This window comes from Montipora foliosa, chromosome 8 (genome assembly GCF_036669935.1).
Source record: "Montipora foliosa isolate CH-2021 chromosome 8, ASM3666993v2, whole genome shotgun sequence".
NCBI lineage: Eukaryota > Metazoa > Cnidaria > Anthozoa > Scleractinia > Acroporidae > Montipora > Montipora foliosa.
This window is the reverse complement of record NC_090876.1, coordinates 4,306,063-4,318,266: the sequence shown is the minus strand read 5'-3', so window position 1 is coordinate 4,318,266 and position 12,204 is coordinate 4,306,063. Positions and strand designations below refer to the sequence as shown.

General features: G+C 37.5%; 1 protein-coding gene across 1 annotated transcript in view; it reads right to left on the bottom strand.

The window, feature by feature from the left end:
- Positions 1 to 6,259, bottom strand: part of LOC138013321 (uncharacterized) — a 13,944-nt gene extending 7,685 nt beyond the window's left edge. Inside the window, exons 1-2 of the mRNA XM_068860359.1 lie at positions 5,996 to 6,259; positions 679 to 1,233 (exon numbers count right to left, since the gene is read on the bottom strand). Coding sequence (XP_068716460.1) covers positions 679 to 1,163 — 485 coding nt within the window. The 5' untranslated portion in view covers positions 1,164 to 1,233; positions 5,996 to 6,259. The remainder of the gene's footprint in view (positions 1 to 678; positions 1,234 to 5,995) is intronic.
- Positions 6,260 to 12,204: the final 5,945 nt, after the last annotated feature.

Genomic DNA, 12,204 nt, shown 5'->3' with positions numbered 1-12,204 from the left:
GGTTTTGATTCAAATGCATGCATATTGCAACCTTTTAAGATGTAAACATCAATTCCACAATAATGTGCTGTTACTTGTTCTATGGCTTGATAAAAGAATGCAGACTTAAATTGCAGACTTCCAACTTTTGACTACTGATTGAAACTGGATATGAAACACAGGTTTAAGATAACGACAGCAGACTGAGCAATTTAAATCATGGAGATAACAGTGAAACAACAATATCACTTACCACGATACTGGAACTAGAATAAAATAATAAAGTATTTGAAAAGGTTTTCAGTCATTCACTTGTTATACTCATTTTTCTCTTTAAAATTTGTGGATTGTTTTGTCAACATCTTTCCTAGTATTATAGGGTATTTCTTCAAGGTAAATACTATTAATTCTTTTAATTGGGTGTAAATAGGCCATTTCCGAGTTGCTGTTTGTCTCTGGTTCAAAACAAATCTTTGTGCTAAACCAGTCGAATGATAATGAGTTGGATTTGAATGATTGTGTGCACCAGGACTCACTTTGAACCGAGACAAACAGCAACTCAGAAATGGGCTATTTAAATTATTTCATTACTTCATCATTTGAGGCTTTTTAAATTACAGTGGTACACAAGTAACCCATGTTGTTGTCATTATCATCATCATTATAGATATCATCATCATCATACCCTTCAGAACATACCTTTCCCATGGTCTGCTTTGATTATCACAAATATCACATATCCAGTTCCCTCCAGATTCTGTATACAGAAGTGAAGTGTCCACCAGTTCCATAATGTGAACATGAAGTGGATGCTGCTTAGGCTCTAAGCAACTGCGGCAAATATGAAAACTGTCACAGGTGCCACAGTGATAAGATGCCTCCCCAAGAGCAAGGCCTGTCTTTCTGCACACCTTACATTCCCATTGTCCACCACGATTCTGATAAAATTGCCCACTTGCATCCCCGAAAGAAAGTGGATGGTGATGTGCTCGAGTCACATACTGTTTACCAATCTGTGCACATGAAGCACAGAGATCAAAGGAGCAAATTGCACAGTGGAATGGATAATCAGTAGCACTGCTTGTTGCATTGCAGTTGTCACACTTCCAATGCCCTGCATATGCACTGTAAACGTCCAAAGGGTTCACCGGAAATAATTCATGCTCATGAAGTGAGGAACGCATCTCTTGTTCAAAGTTGTTTCCAGTCTGTGACCTATATTACTTGTGTACATTTGTGCAAATATCCAATGTTCTAGGTGGAAAAAAGGCATGGTCACTACTAAACCACTGAATTGGTGAATTGGAACACTTAAGTTTTGAGCCCAAATCCTTGGTTATGCACGGTTAATTGATTTCTTTTCAAGATGTTACATTACACATCCTGACAGAAAATTTCTTGTGTTTCCTTTTCTGAATATTTGATCCATTAAGGGAAAAAAGCAACTGATTGCCAAATGGTGGCATCTACATGTACAGCTACAGCTTTAGTTTGCATATTTTCAGATAAAAAACTCAACAACCTAAGCATTATTGTTATGAGGATCAGAATTATTTTTACTTTATCTGTCATGCAATTCCAGACTTTTCCAGAATTATCTTATGATCTGTAATTTTCCAGAAATTTCTTTGATGTGATTCAGCAGTTTCCACAAATAGTAGACCTTGTAATAGACTATAAATAGCAACAGAACATTCTAGATGCTTAGAGTAAAAGTATAAAAGCAGGCTTGTAAGTAATAGAAAAAACTCTTTGCCCAAGGGCTTACCCTCGTGGCCAGCTGTGATTGAACTTGGATTCAATACTGTGATGAAGCTATAATCAACTGCGATAACTATGGTGAAGCGATAACCTTTGACCTTTAACCTTAATTTGGTAGAAATAAACAAAGCCAAATTTGTTTGTTGTCAGCCCTTTGAACTCAATGTTTCGACATTCCTTGCAACATGTCACCATGATGACACCTATATCCTTACATGTGAAAGATAAAAGTATCTTCACTGCATGCAATGAAGATATGATTTTTTTGTAGAAAGGAAATCCTAGTATTTCCTTGGTATCTATAACAATAATATTAGCAACTATTCACCGAAGTGGAGGTGGCTAGTGGTAGATATTTACTGAGATGCAAAGCGGTGAGGTAAATATCCACCACTAGCCACCAACACCGAGGTGGATAGTTGTTTTAGTATATACTAAAACAGTGAGATAATATAGCACAAAAATATAATTTTAACTCATTTATTCCTGCAAAGATTACAACATTTTCGCGCGCTTAGGGGTGAATAGCAAAGGATATCCAGAGTTTGAGTAGCCAATCAGCACTAACGTTTAACGCTATCCAATGTTTCAGTATATACTATATAGAGGATATCACATGGTCACTCAGAGATACAAAATTTCTCTTAGAGTGTCGAAAAATATTTCTTGAGTGAGCCCAGCGAACAAATGAAATATTTTTCAACACAAGAAGAGAAATTTTGTAGCTCCAAGAGGCCACGTAATATTCTATTTATTATATAAACACCAACGAAATACTAAATCATTTCACAAAAGGCATCAAAAGGAGTGATTTTAATATGTAACCATAGCAACACTGATCCTTTCACATGTGAAAATAAAATGTTTTCGCACGAAAGCTCACTTGGTATTTCATTGGTGTTTATATAATAAATAGAGGATATTACATGGCTGTGCAGACGTACAAAATTTCCCTTCAAGAAGAGAAATTATTTTCGTATCTCCAAGCAGTCACGTAATGTTCTGTTAATTATATAAAAATCAATGAAATACCAAACCAATTCACTTTAATACATGTATGTTTTGTCGTCCTTACAAAGAAAAACAGTGCAATTTATTATGCAACCATAGCAATGGTGATCTTTTCACAAGTGAAGATAACATGTTATTTTCGTGTGTGAAGATATCATGTTTTCGCACAAAGATCACCTGGTATTTCATTGGTGTTTATATAATAAATTACAGTATCTCTCTATTGAACAAAGGTAACACTGCATTAACAGTTTGCATGGACCATGACAAGATGTGTTTGCTGCTTCCCATAAATTTTGTTTATCTCCCTGCAGAATCTGCCCTATTACATTTGTGAAAAATTTAAATCTTTAAATTTTAAGTATTGTCTGCATATTAGTGAGTTTCTTTTTAATAGCAGAGCCATGGGTAAGAAAATAATTATGGTAACCCATCTGTGGGACAAAATATAGTGTGGTCACTGTATGACCGTACGTCCACCCCTCCATGTATGCCAATGTGAAACACTTACATGTAGGTACAACCAGCATTTTTTTGGCAGCAAGTTGCATGGACAACTGCGTTTGACACTGCAGTTAAGACAGCGAAACAAAAAGCAAATTTCATAATAATAATAATAATAATAATAATAATAATAGTAGTAGTAGTAGGATAATGATAATAATTTATTTCAAAATTATCAGTAAAAATACACACACTGAAAAAACCAAATAAAGAACTCTAAAACAAGTATTAGGCTTATAGAGATACAAATACTAGTACTAATTCTAATGATAGCAATAATAGTTATATTTTTTTTTGTAGTAGTAATAATAATAATAACAATAATAATAATAATAATAATAATCAATACTTGGATACTTGTGCCCAACTTGGTGGCCATACTCCAGCTATTTTACAGCATACATCTTTGATATTGGACATCCATGCTATGGTCAGTTGACACCTGTCAACGACTTGTCCCTATGACCGGGGCGCAGCAACTTATTGCCTCATGTGTCCTGGCTTTTAGGGTTGCCTAACTCTACATATTACCCAGGTTTAATATTGTCACATATGTTAAAAATTCCATCAAATACCTGGGTCCTAAATTATGGTCTAAACTCCCAAAGGAAATTAATCCTATCATGATTTCAAGTGCAATTTAGAATAAATGGGCCGGAGTTAAAATTCTTTTAATAAATAGACCCTTTTAACAGTTATGTACTTAGTTACCTGGCCTTTAAATGAAAGTGAGGCTGGAGTTGACCCTAACCCTAACCTTTTTCTTAAGTTAATGTTGTTCTAATGCTAATTACACGTGTAGTGGGAATTTACATACATTGTAAGAAAAGCAGTGAGGTTCCTATCAAAACAAGGTCAGCACCAGCCTCACTTTCATTCATAGCCCAGGTCACTACGCACACATCTGTAAAATGGTCTATTGCACGAGCTCATTGGGCGAGTGACATTTGTAGTGCTTATTTTTTTCCAAATTGCATGAGAAAAATCATGATACTAATAATATGTACATGCAAAAATTTCACCTTTACAGTACTAATTTCAACTATCTGCACTAATTTCACTTTACTGCACTCTGTTTGGGATTAATGTGCTCTCAGCCAATCCACACGCTGAAATTTTTGATGCATATTATTAGACACTTAAGCAAAGTTTCTCATCTTATCGTACTGTATCGCTAAATGATGCCAAGTCAGTTCAGAACCTTGTCTTGTTTCAATCTCCTATAAGGCCCATTCTACTATGCTTTGGTAAATTAATTTTTATAAGAGAGAAATTTTCCTCTCAATGGGCAGCTTAGTATGTGCACCCTTAATAACAGGAACAAATTAACCAGAACAATTATTATCACCATGTAAATAAATACTGCTAAGGTGTTACGTAGCTGTTATATGGAGAAAATTTTTCTCGGGTAGAAGGGTCACCCTCCCAGTCAAGTCATCTTTAGCAATGGTTTAAGGTTAGTTAACCCCTTCGCCCATTGAAAAAGGGTGACCAAGCTAGGCGGGTTCTAAGCCGAGCAAACTATTTTTTCTCATGTAAATGGTGCTCCTTACTTTTGACCAGATCAATCAATTTAGCATACCAATGAATCCATGAAAAGTATCAAAATTATGTTATTTTTTCCATATTTTGTCGTGCCTCTATGCCTCACCTTTTTTCCATGCATTGCACGAAACCTTACCCTGCGAGCAGTTTCTTTCGATCTTCCTAGATAAGTCGGGAAGAGGAAAGTAGACTCTGCTCCCGCCTCCACATTCTTTGATTTGCCGCTCATCCAAAGAATTGGATGAGTCAGTCCAGTTTCCACTTGTCAAACCTGTTTTTTTTTATTTTTGCGCATGATCAATCGCCAAGTGTCATCAATATTTTGAAATTTACAACAGCGTGGCAATTTGTATGTGTGTCAGTTACAGAAACTATTCTGACAGAAACCTATAATGAAAATGGTTCCTTGATTGTCGTGTGTTTGCCAGAGTTGTTCAAAAATATCCCGACTGTTTGTTTTCGTTTTGTGGCTGCTGGTCACGCGTGACTGACACCGAATACATTTAAATTTTTAACGCATGCTCAATACGAAATGTGCCGGCGGCGAGCAGAGTCTACTTTCCTCATCCCGACTTATCTAGGAAGATCGAAAGAGACTCTGCTCGCAGGGTAACGAAACCTACGAAAGTGTAACAATAAATTTCCCTTTCTTTCTAATATTTGTTGGATATTGCCGATGATCAGTTTCAAAAGCCTTGAAGACAGGAAGACAGTTGCCTTTTATCAACCGACGGATTCGCGTACAAACTTATAAAGCTTATAGCCACGTCCGTATTAAAATGGAACGAAGTGGCTATTCGTACGGGACTCGTACACCGAACTATATTTGTTACGTACGGGAGACTTTTTAGATTGATTATAACAGGTTCTAATCCTAACCTTGAAAGCTAACCGTTGTAAAATGGGTGTTTTCAGGCTTAAATACTGTTTATCAGCACTACTAAAATGCGAGAAAGCCAAGGCAGGTCAGATGGCCGGTGACATCGAACGAAGGAGATATTTCGTGAAATGAAAAAGGAATTAATGCCGTTGCTTGATAGCTGAACTGTACATAAAAGAATTAAAGATGAGGTAAGATTGAACCCGTAATAATTATTCTAATTCTAAGAAGACTCCCGTATATAGGTCCTTAATACGCGCACCGTACGAAATGCGTGTCGAATTTGGAAACCAAAATGGTTGCTGAAGCCCTTACCTTTTCGTTGAAGCCAAAAAAGGAACGATGTAGGTACATTCGCATTGAGTAAACGGAACTTTACTTGAGTTGAATCGTAAGCCAGCCTCACCAAGCAACAAAACTTAGGAATTATGACAGGAGGGGAGGGGTGGGGAAGCCCCCGCCACTGTGTATTTAAGTCAGGCACTTATGCAAACCGAAAGTTTCTAGGTGAAAAAAGAAACGTAGACTAACAAAACGACACATAGAAAGCTCAAAGATGTCTTGGACACAAAACGTCCCATTTCAATCACAATCATAAGCTTCATTCCTGTTATTGGAAGGGTGAGGGTTAGTTAGGCATCACGTTTGATGTCATGAAACAGTGCATAAGGCATTGTGGGTAATAAAGTTGAGCAAAGTGCCTGCAACAAAAGGGATGGGCCGTTGTTTTCCGGGATGGGGGGTTGAAAATTTTTCCTCGACAAACGTTTTTTAATGCACCTATGCAAACACTATTTTTCGAACAACACCTTCATGCAAACAATGTTTTCCGATATTTTTTAACCACACAAACAGCGGTGATAAACATTGTATTCCGACGCATTTTTATAAAACTTGACGTTTCGTATGCTAGTCAAGACATTTTCAAAAGTGACCGTTATAATTTTTGAAAACTATATATATATATCGTAAACATTAGGGATCTGGAACCTAGACTGAGAAAAATGATCTGCAGCAGTACGTGTCTAGACATAATGAGGAGTACTAGCTAAAACAGCAATAACTTCTCACTACTAATATTGACATTAAGGGAAGGCTTTAGCTCTTGAATGAACAAAGTCTCTTTAATTTTGCAGCGAAAGTCAGTTTTTCCGGACGCTAACCCTTCAAAGTAATCCACAGGCTCCCCAAGCTGAAAATACGTGGTGTATGCGACAGTTTGTGTATATAGAGAATTGTATGGGAAAATCACCGATCGTAAAAAAATTGTGTAAATAACTATCTCATTTGAAATAAAGTTTGGTAACACGACCGTTGTTGACTGCCCGGTCACAAGTCAACAACGGTCGTGTTGCCAGCGCGCGGTCAAATTCAAATGGTCCAATCAGAGTTGAGGCTGAAACCATCTTGCGAGTTTCCGTTGTTGACTGCCCGGTCACAAGCCTCTGAGGAAAGCCGAAGAGGTGAATTTTAAGGCAAAGTTTTCGTTCGTCTTGAGTCTTTCGGCCGCCGGAACACACGTATTTGGAGTGAAATTTATTGGGCTTTATGGAACTGTTGTTTTTATTGCGATTCGGGACTTTTCCTGTTGAGGAGAAAACGATTTGTGGAGTGAGGTCTGGCCAGCGATGGATGGAGTGGTCGGCCTTCCTATTATTTTAGCAACGGCCTAAACGGCCTTCCGGATAACTTCACTAAACGGCGTCAAAATGGCTCTAAACTCCGCAAAAGAGAAAAGTTCGTCACACATTTGATGTAGGAAAACTTTATTTCAAATGAGATAGTTATTTACACAATTTTTTTATGATCGGTTATTTTCCCATACAATTCTCTATATACACAAACTGTCGCATACACTACGTAATTTCAGCTTGGGGAGCCTGTGAGTGATCCCGTTTAATGTCGTGGCCAGTGGTTTTCACATGATCAGCAATGGCTGATGAATGGTCACTTTTACCTAGGGCCTTGAAATGTTCTGTTTTTCTGTCATGGAGTCTGCGTTTTGTTTTGCCAATGTAGAATTCATCACAGTTCCAGCAGACAGCTTTATAGACGACCTTGGACCTGTGAGATCGGTTCAAGCGATCTTTGTATGGAAAAAGGGAGTTTATGCGGCGTGTGTTTTGGAATATGATAATATGATCTTGAGATTGACGAAAGAGTAGAAACTGTATACGCAGGATTTCAGACGTTTCGTGACTTGGTTACTGTGAAGACCTAAGTAGGGTAACACGATTAACAACCCCTAATGTTTACGATATATATATAGTTTTCAAAAATTGTAATGGTCACTTTTGAAAATGTGTGTTGACTAGCATACGAAACGTCAAGTTTTATAAAAATGCGTTGGAATACAATGTTTATCACCGCTGTTTGTGTTATTTTCTTAGTCAAGCTACGATGGCCTAAGAACAAGAGTTTATACGATACTTTTTTAACCACGTTCTGACACAAAAAGGAGGTTCCCTTCAGTGTTGCCGTCAATCATTATTTAATGTAATATTTTACGGCGGCGACCAACGATTTGGAAAAAGAGAAATCTATTTCTATTGAAAAGCGCAATATTTTAAACTATTTTTCAAAGAAAATTTCAGAAAAGCTATACCCAATTTATGATAGACATGAAAGCTCCTAGTAATAGCTTGTTGTTTCTTTATAAAATACCCACCATTTTAATTCCTTCGCAGCTACTGGCGCAAATAAAGAGCATACCACAGGCAATACGCAAAGGGAGTAGTAGGCTTTTATATGGGGTGCTATTACCGCCAAAATTCAGCCTCTGTTATTTTTATAAATGGTGCCTCTGTTTTTGTTTATGGTGCCTCTATTTTAGTAAATGATCCTTCTAATTTTGAAAATGGTGCCTCTGTTTTCGTAAATGATGCCTCCGTTTTGTTTATGGTGCCTCTAATTTTGAAAATGGTGCCGCTGTTTTCGTAAATAGTGCCTACAATTTTCAGCGGTCTGGGAACAACTTTCGGTTGACTTAACCGAGGAAGATTGGGAACCAATGTCTACACCAAAATGGCCGACTCTCGGTGGCAGCTCGTCGCCAGCTTGTTGAAAGAGAATTACGAAACATTAGCAGCAGCGTATCAACAGATCCCTTGGAGGCTTTAGAGAAAATCGACCAAGTTATCGTTGCTGTTAATTTCTAGGATTCTGTTGTACGGTTGCCTGAGGATATTTATGGAGACATTTCAGCTGCAAGACGTATTTTAGAAAACTTGAGCTCATCCTCAGTACGAACTCCTCAAGTCAATAGCAATACGCCAGGGCGTCCTTCTTATGAAATTAGCGTGGACCAGTAACAGTCCCTCACAGACTTAAGATTTACAGTTCCAAAGATTGCCAGGCTACTTCACGTATCCTCGAGAACCAATGAGCGGCTTCTTGCTGAATATGGGATCTCATGAAGGCCATTCTCCACCATGACGTATGAGTAGTTGGATGGCCAGGTTAGAGACATCAAGTTCTTTCATCCTAACTGTGGATCAAAGAATCTGGCTAGTTCCCTTTCAACTCGTAACATAAAAATACCCAGAGAAAGACTGAGGCAATCCCTGCAAAGAGTTGACCCAATCGAAATATCTGTTCGCAGATGCAGAGCTGTTCATCGACGTGTTTATTCTGTGTGTCGTCCTCTTGCTCTATGGCATTTTGACGAAAACCATAAGCTGATTAGATGGCGTTTTGTGGTGCACGGATGTGTTGATGGTTTTACCAGAATTCCTGTATTTCTAGCGTGTAGCACAAAAATCGAAATTGGTTTTTGCGAGCATCGGACTCAGTCTTTCAGAAAATCGGAGTTTGTTTTTCGGAATTAAGATAATTTCCGGCAATGCTGAAATCTGAGTTTATGAAATATACGCCAACTGCCAGAAACACTGAAGACTCCCTGAGCTCCACACTTTAAAATAGCATTGTAATGTTTACTTCTTGAGAAAAAAAAAACAGAATAGCAGTTCCACGTTGATCATCACACAGTCACGCAACGTTCTCATTTCCTTAGGTCATGTTGTTGTCTGTGATGATGATGATGATGATGATGATGATGAACTTTATTATTGTGTCAAGAATCTCTAGCGCGTAGCACTAATTGGTGACACAAAAATAAAATAATGTAGGATAACAATGCTAAAAACACTAAAAGCTATGGAGACTAAAAAGAACTCTAAAACCTATTTACAAAGAAAATTTTTGCTCCATGGCATAGAGTCTCAAAGTTAACTATTACAAAGCATACAATTGCTGCAGCCATCATCAGTTATGACAGTCAGGTCTGTTCTCCTGATTTTAGTCTTAAATCTGTGCAGACTATCTTCAGTCTACAAACGGTTTGTAGTAAAGCCAGAGTCGCACGGGAACTTGCTGGTCAATTCTATTCGGACGTCAAGGGATCGAATCCAATATCACGATAAAAAGCACAACAGCATTGAAAACAATTTTGCGAAAACAAGCAAATGAGAAAGTTGTGTGACGACTATCGCGGAACTGTGGCTATGTTCCGGTTTCGTTTTAATTGTATTGCGGAGAAGGTTTTTAAGAACTAAACATTAAAATGTGGAGCTGAGCGAGTCTTCAGTGTCTCTAGGAGTTAGCGTATATTCCCCACAAAAACTACAATTTCAGTCTGAAATTCTCTTAATTTCGAAAAACAAACAAAGATGTCGCTTTCGTAGCTTCCGTATGTTCCATATATTTTTGACTAATTTACCCCATAAATGAAGGAAAGGTGCTGAACATTCGAATATAACGTTACAGGAGAATAACGAAAAAATTGAAGCCAAAAAAAATTGAAAAAAAAAAGGACACCCCGACCCTGGTCCCGGCCCCGAGTTTTGGCTACTACCGTATCATGTAAACAATCTTCGCACTAGTAAGTCGTAGCAATAAATTGGATTAACCAGGAAGTTAAAGAAATATTGTTGGCTTCCCAAATAAACTTCACCTTACACAATAATGACAAAACAGATATTTTTCTGAGGTTAAAACCTTGGCTACCTGTCAATCATTTGTCAGAGAAATAAAATTCCTGTCTCCTCGCGTTTCACATTTCAGCGCGCGTATGCAAATTTCTTAACTCATTTTCACCGCTTCCCGATTCCCGCGAAATTTTTCACCTTTCAATTAACAAAAATATCATTTCTCGTCAAGCGTTGCATCTTTCATGTTCAAATAACCGCTAAAAATAAAGCTCTTTTAACGATCTATCAATAGATATTTTTTCATAATTTAATATTCTCTGTCAAAATTTGCATAACAATCAAATCACAAAAATAGCTACGCACGCAACAAATTTAGTCGCATTTACCTCTTCGTGGAATTCTCATGCTTAAAACAGGAACTTTTAGTTATTTTGAAAATCTTTCTATATTCGTTAGCAATCATCCTTTCACATTTCAGAGAAATCGACCGGTCCGCGAATATTTTACGAGTTTTTTGCAATGGGATGTCAAAAGGCCAAGTGGATGTTATGCATAATCGGGCAAGTTCGGGCGATCAAGTTGCGCGTGTCACCCGTTATAAATATTTTTTCACAAAATGTTCCCGAATCGTCAAGTATCACCACAAAAGACAAGAACATCTCAACAGAAAGACGCTAAGCTCGTTTTACTATTGCTATAAAAACTATCCAGTTAAGCTCGCATAATATAAAACACGACGAATTCATAAAGACCACCTTTTCCAGCGAAAAAGTTGGTATTAGAGACAAAAACCCCTTCCTATTTCATTACGTGCGTGAAGAGAAGAAACTCAATCGTGTCAAATTGTAACAAAATATCAACAAAATAAATTTTAGGCTCAAACCGTTTCCATGAAGAACCTTTTCCTTGAATAATGAAGCACAAACATGTATACGACAAGCTTTCTTTCAAATAATTCTTGGCTGTCACATTTTCAATTATTTTTTTACCTGAAGACTGTGCAGAGTTGAGTACAAATAAAATTATGCAAAAGCCAGACAACAGAGATCGCAGATCCATTTAAGGTGTTCGATTCGTTCTCTATGTTGAAACCATAAGTTACCAGAGAATTTTCCATTGGGTCTCAGTGTTCTACATAACAGCACACTTGGTAAAATATCAGAAATACAGCTCACTTTGATTTCGGCTCGACGGGCGATAGATTGTTGTCGAAGTCCATTACTCGTCGCTTTTAAGATTCCAGATATTAAATTTTCACCGCCTGTGTTGTTTATCCAATTGACGTTCCATTCTTGAGCTCCATAAGAGTATATCATTTTGTTTAAAGATGCACTAAAACGCCATTCGCGTTACAATGACTTTCGGCGCCATTGCAGGTTAATCATTAAATGTTTTCCTGTGTGAACCAGAGAAATGTACGCATTACCCCAGCCCCCTCAAACTTAACAAATACGCACAAAAGACACCACTTAGCAGAGGAGTGACAGGCAATACTTTTCATGACACGGTAAAAGAAGAAAAAAACTAACAAACAAACAAACGCATTTTCTAACTGGAATGCCTGCCTATGGCAACCCAGCCAGTAAAAAACTAGTT